We start from the raw sequence: 13,729 nt of genomic DNA, 5'->3' as shown, positions 1-13,729 counted from the left end.
TCATATTTTGTAGACTTTTTTCCGTATTTCTTTTGCGCCCGTCCCCCGCAGCCATGTTTGCCCTTCACCAGTTTTGTCGTGAATGACACAAATTGCCTGCGACCAAAGCACCAGCGCTAGCCCGGCCCCGCTCAGGACGCCATGCCCGGAGGAGGCAGCAGTAAAGGGGGGCGCGGTCCGTCCACCTCCCCCCTCCCTCACGCCGGGGTCCCAGCGCCGAGACCCCTCAGACCCTCGCGCTACATCCCCGTCTCCGCTGCCACCTTCTTCCTAGTCGGCTCCACCACGTTGTTCTTCTGCTTCACGTAAGTCTTGGAGTTTTAAATGTAAAGGGGATGTATTATGCTTTTTTCAGGTACTTGGTATTGAAGTATAACATAACTATATCATAATTTAGCATTTTGTTCATTGTAAACTGCAATATTAATCTAAAACGGCTAGGAAACGGGTCCATTGACTTCCTGTTCAAAACTGCAGATCTGATAAGCCCCGCCTCTGCATAGTGACGGTTCACTTTAAATTTTACCCCAATCAAAAAGCTATTTGTAGAAAAAAGTTGAAAAATCTTTAGAAAATGTCTGGAAGAGACATCACAACAGGGAGGGACTCATTCCATCCAAAGTTTATACATAGTTTATACAAATGAAAAAACATTTTTGACCTTCTAAACATCACTTCAACAAAACAAAGGTGCCCTCATATTTTATTCATCAAGTTTAGAATCATAGAACTGGAAAAAAAAACATCTGTAATAAAAAGTGTATATTTTTTTAGTAAAATTTTAAAATATATTTATCTAAACTACATTTTAGTTGAAAGACTGTTCCAACAGAGGCACTTTAATTAAGTAGCAGATTTTCATGTACACTTTTTAGAACCAATCATGTGTCACCAGATTCTGCATTTTTCAAATAATTGCAACTAGTACAGCTATGTGGGCGTGGATAAGGGGAAGGTGAAAACAGGAATTTTCTCAGCTCAAGTTGCAGGACAATACAAGGTCAAACTCAAACATGCTTGAATCCATCAAAATACAACTGTTTCCAAGGAGACCAAGTTACAGCCAGGTCAGATCTGTGGAGCGGTGACACTGACTGAATCTAGTCCGCGAGCGCCTTCACTTACTTTGCCTTTGTGATTGTGTTTTTGGTTTTTTAGCGTCTTGAAAACCTCTGTAAAAGAGTAATGTGGAAGCTAATGCGTGATCATGAGGCAAAATTATAACAGTGGCGTACAAAGGTTCAATGGTCCCGTTCTGTCGCTGCAAACGTGAATGATAAACAATGGTTAGCTTTAGGCTGTTTTAATCTCTATATCAAGAGTTTTTATGTATTTGTGTGTAGTTTGTGGTAAGGCTGTAGTAGTAGTCGATTCATTGGTCGATGGTGTCTTAGTCGACCAAATGTTGTATTTTATTGGGACTATAAGAATCCACACATTCACAGCTGAAAGAAGAAGGTGTAGAGTGAGGTTTTGGGACTGTACCGTTTGCCTTTTTGTCCTATAGTTTGTCGAGTTTTTGCCAAGCCAGTGCCATCCCCCGTTAGTCGATTAATCGATACACCGGTGCACCTTTGTCAACCAAGAACGTCTTTAGGATGTCAAGATTATTTGGTTGATAATCGTGATTACAATTATTGATTAACTAAATAATCCTGACATTTGTACCACCAAAAATATGATAATTATATTTTAGTTCCTATAAATCGATTGTGCACATTTCTGGAAGCAAAGTAAAGTCATTTCAGTCCAATTCCTACGGGATGTATGATTTATGACAGTGTGAATGAAAGTGAATCGAGGAGTTCAGTGTCATGTTGATAATTTTGAATAATCATAAAACCGTCATGTTTCCTCTCACAATATTCTTACCTGTAAAATCTTATATAGTTTATTTCTGTTTGGATCATCCATCAACGCTCAGTGAAAAGTCTTGTAGTCTTGAGTGTAGACACTCGATACCCGGTTGGTGCATGTGTTTCGGAGGGATGACAAATGAGCGCAGTTGTCATAGCAAAGGGCTACAACAATTAATTTGAATAATTATTTGTGACCACTCGACTATTGAAATGATCGAGTGGTATTTTGTAATCTGTTATAAAATGTTTATTGGCAGGTATTTTAGAGTCTGTATTGTCCAAAGACTGCAAAATTACTTAAAGCCTTCAGTTGGCATATTTAAACATTTATTAGGTAATTTTATTTAAAAAAATGTTTTAACTCTATGTACAATAGAATTAATTGTTTGACCAGTTGACTACAAAAACATTTGTTGCAGCCCGACAATTCAAAACCAAATATTACATCATTTGATGGTGAAAAATCCTCCAAATCACGCCTATAAATTGGAATCCAATCCAAACCACTATTATTATAATATCACATTTAATAAACTGAAACTCTTTACAAAGCGCTGAGCAGGAAACAAAAAAAACGAATGAACAATTGTTCTACCCGTGCTTATAAAAATAACAATAAAACCCTCAAGTCATAAGTTTTACTCAGACTGGCTTTTAACACTCTGTAATGTAATGACACTTTATTGTACAGTTTATTTTTACTTAGTTTTATGTTTTGTATTGCCTTGATTTTATTGTGAAGCACTTTGGTCACTTTGAGAGTTGTAAAGGGCTCTATAAATAAAGGTTGATTGATTGATTGATAAATGCTCTAAAACAATAAATGGTAGGTAAAAACAATAAAACTGTAAAATAAATAAATGTTGCGGAAACCGATGAATAAAAAAGTCTAAACCTTTAGTAGATTTCCCGTTGACCTCTGTATTGGTCCTGTCGGCTCTGATTCACGGTTGTATCAGGCCGTCCTCACTAATCTCACTGACACCTCGCTGTGCAGACGCAAAGGATCGTGGGAAGACGGGAGAGGACGAGCGGAGAGTAAGAGTTCATGTAATTTCAATGAAGAAAGAATATCACATTATATGAGTAATCGAGGGTTTGTGAAATAAAAACCACTGCCACATGAGCCTCACATGTATAACGATCACTTTATTATTACAGCTTAATTAGCCTTAACAAAGCATTAACTCGGACTTAATTCATAATGATCAAACTGTTTATTAAGAATGATTCAACCTTAATAACCAGGTCCTCTGTGTTAAGGTTTGGAGTTTGTATTAAGTAATTACTAAACCCCAATCTTTCTTAATAAACTGTTTGTTCATTGTAAATTAAGTATCTGTTCAGGCTTTATTGAGGCTATTAAAAGTGTTGTTAATATGAAGTGTGTTTATTTTGAGCTGATATTTGTCTTCTTGTTCGGGCCGATAACTGATATTTACAGATATTTAGATTTTAAAATCCCTAGCAAGGGATCTATTTTAAGTTAAAGTTATCTTAAAAAAAATAACTTCACTAACAAAAATAAGAACAGAATGTATTTTTCTGTGATATTAAGTCATTTTTGGAAGATTTTTATAAACATGCGGCTATATTTTTTTGTAGCCTATTTGCGCCATTTTCATGCATTAGTCTTTTTTTTTTATCTATATATATTGGCTACTATTGAAACATTTTTCAATATTGGAATCAATATATCTCCCATCCCTATTGGACACTTTTTTTTTTTTTAAATCTTGAGTTTTGACCCCAAAATAGATTTCATTTTATTTACAGATATATTACTCATTAGGGCTGTAGTCGATCAAAAATGACATGCGCTGCCAATCAATTAATCGACTAAAAAGGAGGCGTGGCAAAAGCTCTCAAAACTATGAAGTATCTCTATGTATCTGACCCAAACTGCAGTCACAAGACTACAGCCGCCTGGCAGTAGGGGTGGGCGTAATTGGTAGAAATGTATATCTCAATTTAGTTTGCTTTATCACACTAATATTCAGATATTTTCACAAATTATCAGTATGTGCTTTTGGTTTAGGTTCAATTGTCGCGCAAAACAAGAATAAAGCACAAAATGTACCACCAATATGCACAAATATCACCTTTATACTCGGTTGTTTCAGTCCGTAGGCGATGCACTCAATATTCTAATTTGGCTGCTCTCCAAAAATGTAATTACCGGTAATGATTGTTAATCATTTACTGAGGTTCAGGACCTCCTACTCCTCCCCCCGAAACCACTCCAACTCTTTAACCACTCCTCCACTCTTAAACCACACCTCCACTCTTTAACCACTCCTCTAATCACCCAGAAGCCCTATTTATACAGGCCTATCCCAGCATCTCTGGTTGGCTCTGCTCTCTCGACCCATCTAAAGGGATTTCTGAATCACCTGAGACAGTGCCCAGCCAACTATCATTGTTCTACCTCTCGTGGGTCTCTCTCTCTCGTGGGTCTCTCTACCGTGGGTCTCTCTACCGTGGGTCTCTCTACCGTGGGTCTCTCTACCGTGGGTCTCTCTACCGTGGGTCTCTCTACCGTGGGTCTCTCTACCGTGGGTCTCTCTCTCGTGGGTCTGTCTACCGTGGGTCTCTCTTGGGTCTGTCGTGGGTCTCTCTTGGGTCTGTCGTGGGTCTCTCTTGGGTCTACCGTGGGTCTGTCGTGGGTCTGTCATCGGCCTATCATCAATGCCATCATCATCACTATTAACAATAAATATTCTCTCGTATTCAATTGTTGTGGCGGGGTCTTTTCCAGTGAACAGCAATTGCAATATTATCAATTCTACAAACTAAATACAGAAAAGTATAGGAAAAAACACTCACTCACGCATGTATTCTCCTCTTTTGCCGAAAAATCCTTCTAAATCTTTGTCGACTAATACAAATGTTGATCGACCAATTAATCGACTACACCCCTATTACACATTGTACCATAAATTATGCTTTTTGTAAAGCTCAAATGTATTTTATAGGCTAGAACTTCTATTATTTGTCATAGAATAGCAAACTAAGTGACATTTCTACCTTGGAATTCGATTTGTTGCTTATTTTTTTTAATAAACAAGTTTTTTGATCTGAAATAATTTAATCATTGAAAATGTTTCTGATGACCGAGCGTTTTAAAGGATGTTGTTGCTCTCGTAATAACCACACACCCTGGCATCTCTGTTTTGAATGTGTGTACCAGTGCGTGGTGCATATGTGCGCTCTGTAAGCAGCTTGGGTGAGCGTGGTCTCACTGTGGAGCTGGATTAGACCAGGAAAAAATAGGCCACATCTGTCACTGGCTGGAGCCTCATCACTGTCTGTTTGAGTCTGTGTCACTGTCACACATCTCACACCAAGTCAGGTTACACCACCGCAGAGGCTTCTGCCAGAACATAACGGCTGCAACCAACAAGTATTATGACAATTCATTAACAGCGGAGGGCAACAGGGCTACACGATATAGGAAATTATTGCAATATGGCTTTTAAGTACAGCAATATCAACATTATTACGATATTTGAATATATATTTTTGGCACAATCATTTCAGTTGTGTTAAAACAAATATGTGCTTTAATATGTCTTTAATGTATTTGTCAAACTTTCAAAGTAGAAACTTAGAAAACCAAGACTAAATCAAGTCTAAAGCGGAAAGGGAAATCTTGTAAAAGTCTACAAAATGTTCATTAAAAAATGGTACTTTTGTCAGATTGAGGACTTTGTTGTGATATTGATTATTGTGAGCTAATATTGCAATATAGTGTGATGAAAATGGTACTTCTGAGGAGTAGTTTTTGGACCCATAGTTTTACTCCTGCTTGAGTAATATATAGTTTGAAGTAAAAGTGCTGTTTTCCTTATTCCACTTTGAGTACAGGTGACAACAGCTTTACTAATATGAAATGATTCCTCAGAAAACACTCCGCTTCAAATTTCCCCAAATTGTGATGTCATAGGTAGAGATCTGAAGGTCCATAAATCCGAGACTTGTTTTGAACATTACATTTTCTCAATGTGTTCATTACCGTACAACTGCATACTTATATTGGCATGTTAGGGCAACTCTAAAGTCTCATATTAATCGAATGAATGTTGTTTTCAGGTGTCCGTGGCTGTCTGAGCGATTCTCCGTCGCGGTGCCGATCTACAATGGGATCATCTTCCTGTTTGTCCTGGCAAACTTCTGTATGGCCACCTTCATGGACCCTGGCATTTTCCCCAGAGGTCAGTGCTTTTACAGTCCATCCCTTCTGACAGTCCACACCTGACGTATGCAGTCTTGTGGTTTAACTGGCTTTAAATATACTTTTGGTCACCTTGGGATGAATTGTTCACATTTGGAACACACTTTACAAACTACTCCAATCCCAGTGAAGTATTTGGGCATTGGAGCGCCCTCTGCTGTCAGCACTGGTAATGAACAATGAAAACATGAATAAATTAAAGCCGCAAGCGGCATCCAACGGCCCTCGCGGGCCGCCGGCCTTCCGACTCTGCGCTTTCGACTTGATAAAGATGGCGCCCTTATTGTGTTTTGAATTAAAAAAAGAACGACAGACGGCGACACATTGGACATGGCCAATCCAGTGTAAATGAACACAAGTGTCAGTCAAATTTGCTGCTCCGCCGCACAGAGACCGTAGCACTTAGAATATAAATATGGATAACTTTTGATGCCCCACTTGTGTAGATGATATTGCCCAAAGTAAAGCTTGATCGAGCTATTGCCCACGGAGGAGTTTGTTAAAGTGTGAAGCGTAAATGTGAAAATTTCAAGGATTTAGCGTTTTTCCCATCTGTGACAGTATATTTGCAGCTCCACGGCACAGAGAACGTAGCACTTAGAATCAAAATATGGATAAGTTTTGATGCCCCGCTTGTGTAGATGATTCTCCCCAAATATGAATTTGATCGGAAAATCGCCCTAGGAGGAGTTGGTTAAAGTGTGAAGCGTAAAAATGTGGTCATTTTAGAGATTTCGCTGTTTTCCCATTTGTGACATATATTTGCGGGTCCGCCACACAGAGACGGTAGCACTTAGAATCAAAATATGGATAACTTTTGATGCCCCGCTTGTGTAGATGATTTTCCCCAAATATGAGTTTGGACAATCAGACAATCGCCCTAGGAGGAGTTTGTTAAAGTGTGAAGCGTAAAAATGTGGTGATTTGAGCAATTTCGCGATTTTCCCATAAGGATAACATGGGATGTTTCTGTCATCGCTACGGTTACGCTGTACAAAATATGACTTTGGCTCTCATACTTTTATGATCAGGATGGCAAATTAGAATTTTGTGCAAAATATCATGTAATTTGGAAAAACTCTATTGTTTATAGGCCACTCTGAAGGCCAAATAGTCAGAATTCAGGGAAATGTTTGCGGCTCCGTCGCAGAGAGACCGTAAAAGTTATCCTTAAAATTTGGATATCTTTAGATGCCCCACTTGTCTAGGGGACGTACACCGATTTTGAGGTTGGTGGGCAAAACGCCCTAGGAGGAGTTCGTTAAAGTGTGAAACAGAAAAATGTGGATATTCGAGAGATTTAGCGATTTTCCCATAGGGATAACTTGGGAGGTTTCCGTCATGGCTATGGCTACGCCGTAAAAATTAAGGCATAAGTTTGATTGGCCTTTTGCTCTGGACCCCAAAATAGAATTTTGGGCAAAGTTTAGAACATTTGTGTAAAACCAGTTTTTGTCCATCAATGTTCACTCAAAGGCAACTCTGTAGGGGGCGCTATCGCGCCCATTTCAATTTTGTCATCCTAAACTGGTCCAAACTTGAAAGTTTAACAACTGATTCAAATTTGGTCCTAATCGGACTCGTTTTGATCAAATATAATATTTTTAGAATTGCAATATCTCAAAATAAGTTGTCCAACTTTGCGGCTGCGCCGCACACAGACCGTAAAAGGTATCCCAAAAATTTGGATAACTTTAGATGCCCCACTTGTCTAGAGGACGTACACCAATTTTGAAGTCAGTGGGCAAAACGCCCTAGGAGGAGTTCGTCAAAGTTTGACGTGAACAAAATGGCTAACTCAGCGTGTTTTCATTTTCAAAGGAAGATGGCGGGCATAGGGTAAGTCTGGGGGCGTGGCCACAATAATATATATTTTTTTTGTCCTCACGAGAGAAATGCGTGTTCCGAATTTCGTAGCTCTACGACAAAGTTGACCTCGGGGCGTCTCCCATAGGCGCAATGTATTTTGACTTTTGTCGGTGGCGCTGTCGCGCCATTTTTTGACGAAAAAAAAAATGGCCCAGAAAAAATCAAATTTTTCGCCGATTCAGAATTTTGGGCAAAGTTTGAGTTTTTGAGCATGTTCAGGGGGTCAAATTAGAGCTCAAAAAGCAGAAGAACAAGAAAAATTAAAGCCGCAAGCGGCATCCAACGGCCCTCGCGGGCCGCCGGCCTTCCGACTCTGCTCTCTGCATTTTACAGAGATGGCGCTAACGCAATTGTCTAAGAACTAAGACAGCGACACATTGTACATGTACAATGCTGTGCTTAACCAGTGCAAATGAACACAAATATCGGTCGAATGTGCAGCTCCAGCGCACAGAGACCGTGACACTTGGAATAAAAATATGGATAACTTTTGATGCCCCGCTTGTGTAGATTATTTTCCCAAAATATGAGCTTGATCGAGCTATTGCCCACAGAGGAGTTCATTAAAGTGTGAAGCATAAATGTGAACATTTCAAGGATTTGGCGTTTTTCCCATTTGTGACATATATTTGCGGCTCTACCGCACAGAGACCCTAGTACTTAAAATCAAAATATGGATAACTTTTGATGCCCCGCTTGTGTAGATGATTCTCCCCAAATATGAACTTGATCGGGTATTCGCCCTAGGAGAAGTTTGTTAAAGTGTGAAGTGTAAAAATGTGGTCATTTTAGAGATTTTGCGGTTTCCCCTTAGGGATAACATGGGATGTTTCTGTCATCGCTACGGCTACGCTTTACCAAATATGACTTTGGCTCCCATACTTTTAATTTGGGGATGGCAAATGAGAATTGTGTGCAAAATGTCATGTCATTTGGAAAAACTCTTGTTTATAGGCCACTCTGAAGGCCAAATAGTCCAAATTCTGCGAAAAGTTTGCGGCTCAGCTGCACAGAGACCGTAAATGTTATCCATAAAATTTGAAAAACTTTAGCTGCCCCACTTGTCTAGAGGAGGTACACCGATTTTGAGATTGGTGGGCCAAACGCACTAGGAGGAGTTTGTTAAAGTGTGAAGCGTAAATGTGAACATTTCAAGGATTTGGCGTTTTTCCCATTTGTGACAGTATATTTGCAGCTCCACGGCACAGAGACCGTACCACTTAAAATCAAAATATGGATAACTTTTGATGCCCTGTTTGTGTAGATGATTTTCCCCAAATATGAGTTTGATCGGACAATCGCCCTAGGAGGAGTTTGTTAAAGTGTGAAGTGTAAAAATGTGGTGATTTGAGCGATTTTGCGATTTTCCCATAAGGATAACATGGGATGTTTCTGTCATCGCTACGGTTACGCCGTACAAAATATGACTTTGGCTCTCATACTTGTATGATCAGGATGGCAAATTAGAATTTAGTGCAAAATGTCATGTCATTTGGAAAAACTATTGTTTATAGGCCACTCTGAAGGCCAAATAGTCAGAATTCTGGGAAACGTTTGCGGCTCCGTCGCACAGAGACCGTAAAAGTTATCCTTAAAATTTGGATAACTTTAGATGCACCACTTGTCTAGAGGAGGTACACTGATTTTGAGGTTGGTGGGCAAAATGCACTAGGAGGACTTTGTTAAAGTGTAAAACATAAAAATGTGGTAATTTGAGAGATTTTGTGGTTTTCCCATAGGGATAACATGGGAGGTTTCTGTCATCGCTACGACTACGCCGTAATAATTTAGGCATTTTTGTGATTGGCTTTTGTGATCGGGACGGCAAAATAGAATTTTGGGTAAAGTTTAGACAATTTTGGTAAAACTAATTTTTGACCTTCAATGTTAATTTAAAGGTCACTCTGTAGGGGGCGCTATCGCGCCCATTTCAATTTTGTCAGCCTAAACTAGTCCAAACTAGAAAGTTTAACAACTGATTCAAATTTGGTCCTAATCGGACTCGTTTTGATCAAATGGGAGCAATTTTTAGATCTGCAATATTCCAATAATAAGTTGTCCAACTTTGCGGCTGCGCCGCACACAGACCGTAAAAGGTATCTCAAAAAATTTGATAACTTTAGATGCCCCACTTGTCCAGAGGACGTACGCCGATTTTGAAGTCAGTGGGCAAAACGCCCTAGGAGGAGTTCGTCAAAGTTTGACGTGAAAAAAATGGCTAACACAGCGTGTTTTCATTTTCAAAGGAAGATGGCGGCCATAGGGTAAGTCTGGGGGCGTGGCCACAATGATTTTTTTTGTTTGTCCTCACGAGAGGAATGCGTGTCCTGAATTTCGTAGCTTTACGCCAAAGTTGACCTCGGGGCGTCTCCCATAGGCGCAATGTATTTTGACTTTTGGCGGTGGCGCTGTCGCGCAATTTTTTAACGATAAAAAAAAATGGCCCAGAAAAAATAAAATTTTTCGACGATTCTGAATTTTGGGCAAAGTTTGGTGAGTTTTTGAGCATGTTCAGGGGGTCAAATTAGAGCTCAAAAAGCAGAAGAACAAGAAAAATAATAATAAATATAGCCGCAAGCGGCAATGATCGGCCCTCGCCACGCCGCCGCCGCCACGCCGCAAGAGGAGGGGGCGCTAACGCGCCCCAATTGTCCTTTTATTACGCCTACTGCTGAATCTGTGACGCTGTCACATCTTCTCCCCTTTGTTTTACCATCAAAAAGCTATTTTATTTAGAATTCTTGGCAAAATGTGCGGCTTTGCCGCACAGACACCGTGACTCTTTGAATAAAAATGTGGATAACTTTTGATGGTCCACCCCTGAAGATGAGTCTCACCAAATTTCAGGTTAATAGGGCTAAAGCCCTGGGAGGAGTTTGTGAAAGTCTAAAGTGTAAACATGTTCTGGCGATTTCCCCATTGGAATAACATGGGAGGTTTCGGTCATCGTTACGGCAACGCCATAACAATTATGACATGGGTCTCATTGACTTTTTTGATGGGGATGCTAAAATTGAGTTGTGTGTCAAATTTCATATAATTTCGCAAAACTAAACATTTAACCTCCATATAAAATCTGTAGGGGGCGCTGTGGCGCCAAATTAATTTATTTCACTTCAAGTAGGTTTAGGGCAAAGAGTTTAACAACTGATTCTAATTTGACGCAATTCGGACTTTATCTGCGCAAACGGCAGAAATTTTAAATATGGGAGATTTCTGAAATTCTAGCTACAGTTTGCGGCTTCGCCGCACAGAGACCGTGAGAGGTATCAATGTCATTTGGATAACTTTTGATGTCCCACTCCTCAGTAGCATTTTCACCAAATTTCAGCTTTTTAGGGCCAACGCCCTGGGAGGAGTTCGTAAAAGTATGACGTTTGGAAAAACTCCGAAGTCATGTTTAGCCATTTTTGAAGCAATATGGCCGACATCTGGTTGGGCGGACGGCGTTGCCGTAATAATATTTTTTACTTCTCTTGTCACCATCTACCTCGGCGCCAAATTTCATGATTCTACGATCAGATTTTTTTTGGGTCATTTCCCATCTCTCAATGCATTTTTGGTACATTTGGGAGCGCTGACACGCCAATTTTTTTATTTTAGAAAAGGGAAATAGCCAGAATGTAGAGAGGCACGATTTTTAGAGGTGTGAACATTTTTGTGACTTTTCGTCAATGTTCACTGGGTGAAAAATAGGGGGGTTGGTCCCGAGAAGAAGAAAGAAGAAAGAATATTAAAGCCGCAAGCGGCATCCAACGGCCCTCGCGGGCCGCCGGCCTTCCGACTCTGCGCTTTCGACTTGATAAAGATGGCGCCCTTATTGTGTGTTGAATTAAAAAAGAACTTGACAGACGGCGACACATTGGACATGGCCAATCCAGTGCAAATGAACACAAGTGTCAGTCAAATTTGCTGCGCCGCCGCACAGAGACCGTAGCACTTGGAATAAAAATATGGATAACTTTTGATGCCCCGCTTGTGTAGATGATTTTCCCCAAATATGAGCTTGATCGAGCTATTGCCCACAGAGGAGTTCATTAAAGTGTGAAGCGTAAATGTGAACATTTCAGAGATTTCGCTGTTTTCCCATTTCTGACATATATTTGCGGGTCCGCCACACAGAGACCGTAGCACTTAGAATCAAAATATGGATAAGTTTTGATGTCCCGCTTGTGTAGATGATATTCTCCAAATATGAACTTGATCGGACAATCGGCCTAGGGGGAGTTCGTTAAAGTGTGAAGCGTAAAAATGTGGTGATTTGAGCAATTCTATGATTTTCCCATAAGGATAACATGGGATGTTTCTGTCATCGCTACGGTTACGCCGTACAAAATATGACTTTGGCTCTCATACTTTTATGATCAGGATGGCAAATTAGAATTTTGTTCAAAATATCATGTCATTTGGAAAAACTCTATTGTTTATAGGCCACTCTGAAGGCCAAATAGTCAGAATTCTGGGAAACGTTTGCGGCTCCGTCGCACAGAGACCATAAAAGCTATCCTTAAAATTTGGATAACTTTAGATACACCACTTGTCTAGAGGACGTACACCGATTTTGAGGTCGGTGGGCAAAACGCACTAGGATAAAAATGTGGATATTCGAGAGATTTAGCGGTTTTCCCATAGGGATAACATGGGAGGTTTATGTCATCGCTACGACTACGCCGTAAAAATTAAGGCATTTGTCTGATTGGCTTTTTTGATCGCGACGCCAAAATAGAATTTTGGGTAAAGTTTAGAAAATTTTGGTAAAACTAATTTTTGACCTTCAATGTTAATTTAAAGGTCACTCTGTAGGGGGCGCTATCGCGCCCATTTCAATTTTGTCAGCATAAACTGGTCCAAACTAGAAAGTTCTAGGTCAGATCATGTTTGGTCACTCCGCCCTGCTGGGGCTCGGGCCTAATAATAAAAATAATAATATTTTTAGCAAAAACAATATAGCCGTTTCCACTATAACAACAAATTATACATCGTTTGAAAGCTCTAAGCCTTCCCGATGCCGCCATAGGTTGGAATCATCATTACGAGCGCTTACGCGCTCGTCACTCCCTATTCCGTCGGGATGCCCCGCCCACTCCCCATAGACTTCCATTGATTTGAGCAGATACAAGCATGGCCCATGCCTGCGGCATGGATTCTCGCGTACGGGACGATGCCAGGAGGGTTTTTGGAGGAATGCAGCGCTTCGCGCTGCTGTTGTCAACAATGAGTGAATGGGCTACGCCCATTCACTAATTGTTGACTATTTCTGTCATAGCAGGAGTAAGTATGCATGATCCATGCCTTCGGCTAGTTCACTGTACTTGCCAGGGGCGCCCGCATGTTTGGTCAGACAGTTGCAGCGCTGCCTTTGGCAGCGTTGCGGGAGCAATAGGCCCTCCGCCCTGCTGGGGCTCGGGCCTAATGAAACCCTTGGGTAAGTTGAAAGCTAAGTTGTGAAATAAAGTCTGGTGCAGCTGTAATTATTTAAAATGTATTTGTTCACTCACTTCACTCTCCACTCTGTTGTGTGTCTCTGTAGCGGAGGAGGACGAGGACAAAGAGGACGACTTCCGCGCTCCTCTGTACAAAACTGTGGAGATCAGAGGGATCCAGGTCCGGATGAAGTGGTGCTCGACCTGTCGCTTCTACAGACCACCACGCTGCTCCCACTGCTCCGTCTGTGACAACTGTGTAGAGGTGTGTGTGTGTGTGTGTGTGTGTGTGTGTGTGTACACTGTCACCATGAGCTCTCATGGTGTGTGTGTGTACACTGTCA

General features: G+C 40.7%; 1 protein-coding gene across 1 annotated transcript in view; it reads left to right on the top strand.

Annotated features, from left to right (window-relative positions):
• Nucleotides 1–13,729, top strand: part of zdhhc5a (zDHHC palmitoyltransferase 5a) — a 51,058-nt gene continuing 37,329 nt past the window's right edge. Inside the window, exons 1-3 of the mRNA XM_072462785.1 lie at nucleotides 1–305; nucleotides 5,952–6,073; nucleotides 13,493–13,650. Coding sequence (XP_072318886.1) covers nucleotides 142–305; nucleotides 5,952–6,073; nucleotides 13,493–13,650 — 444 coding nt within the window. The 5' untranslated portion in view covers nucleotides 1–141. The remainder of the gene's footprint in view (nucleotides 306–5,951; nucleotides 6,074–13,492; nucleotides 13,651–13,729) is intronic.

The sequence above is a fragment of the Eucyclogobius newberryi genome, unplaced genomic scaffold (assembly GCF_026437365.1).
Source record: "Eucyclogobius newberryi isolate DKJ021-1_F unplaced genomic scaffold, fEucNew1.0.hap1 SCAF_4, whole genome shotgun sequence".
In the NCBI taxonomy this organism is placed as follows: Eukaryota; Metazoa; Chordata; class Actinopteri; order Gobiiformes; family Gobiidae; genus Eucyclogobius; species Eucyclogobius newberryi.
The sequence above is the reverse complement of the archived record's forward strand: the minus strand, read 5'-3'. Positions and strand labels throughout refer to the sequence as shown.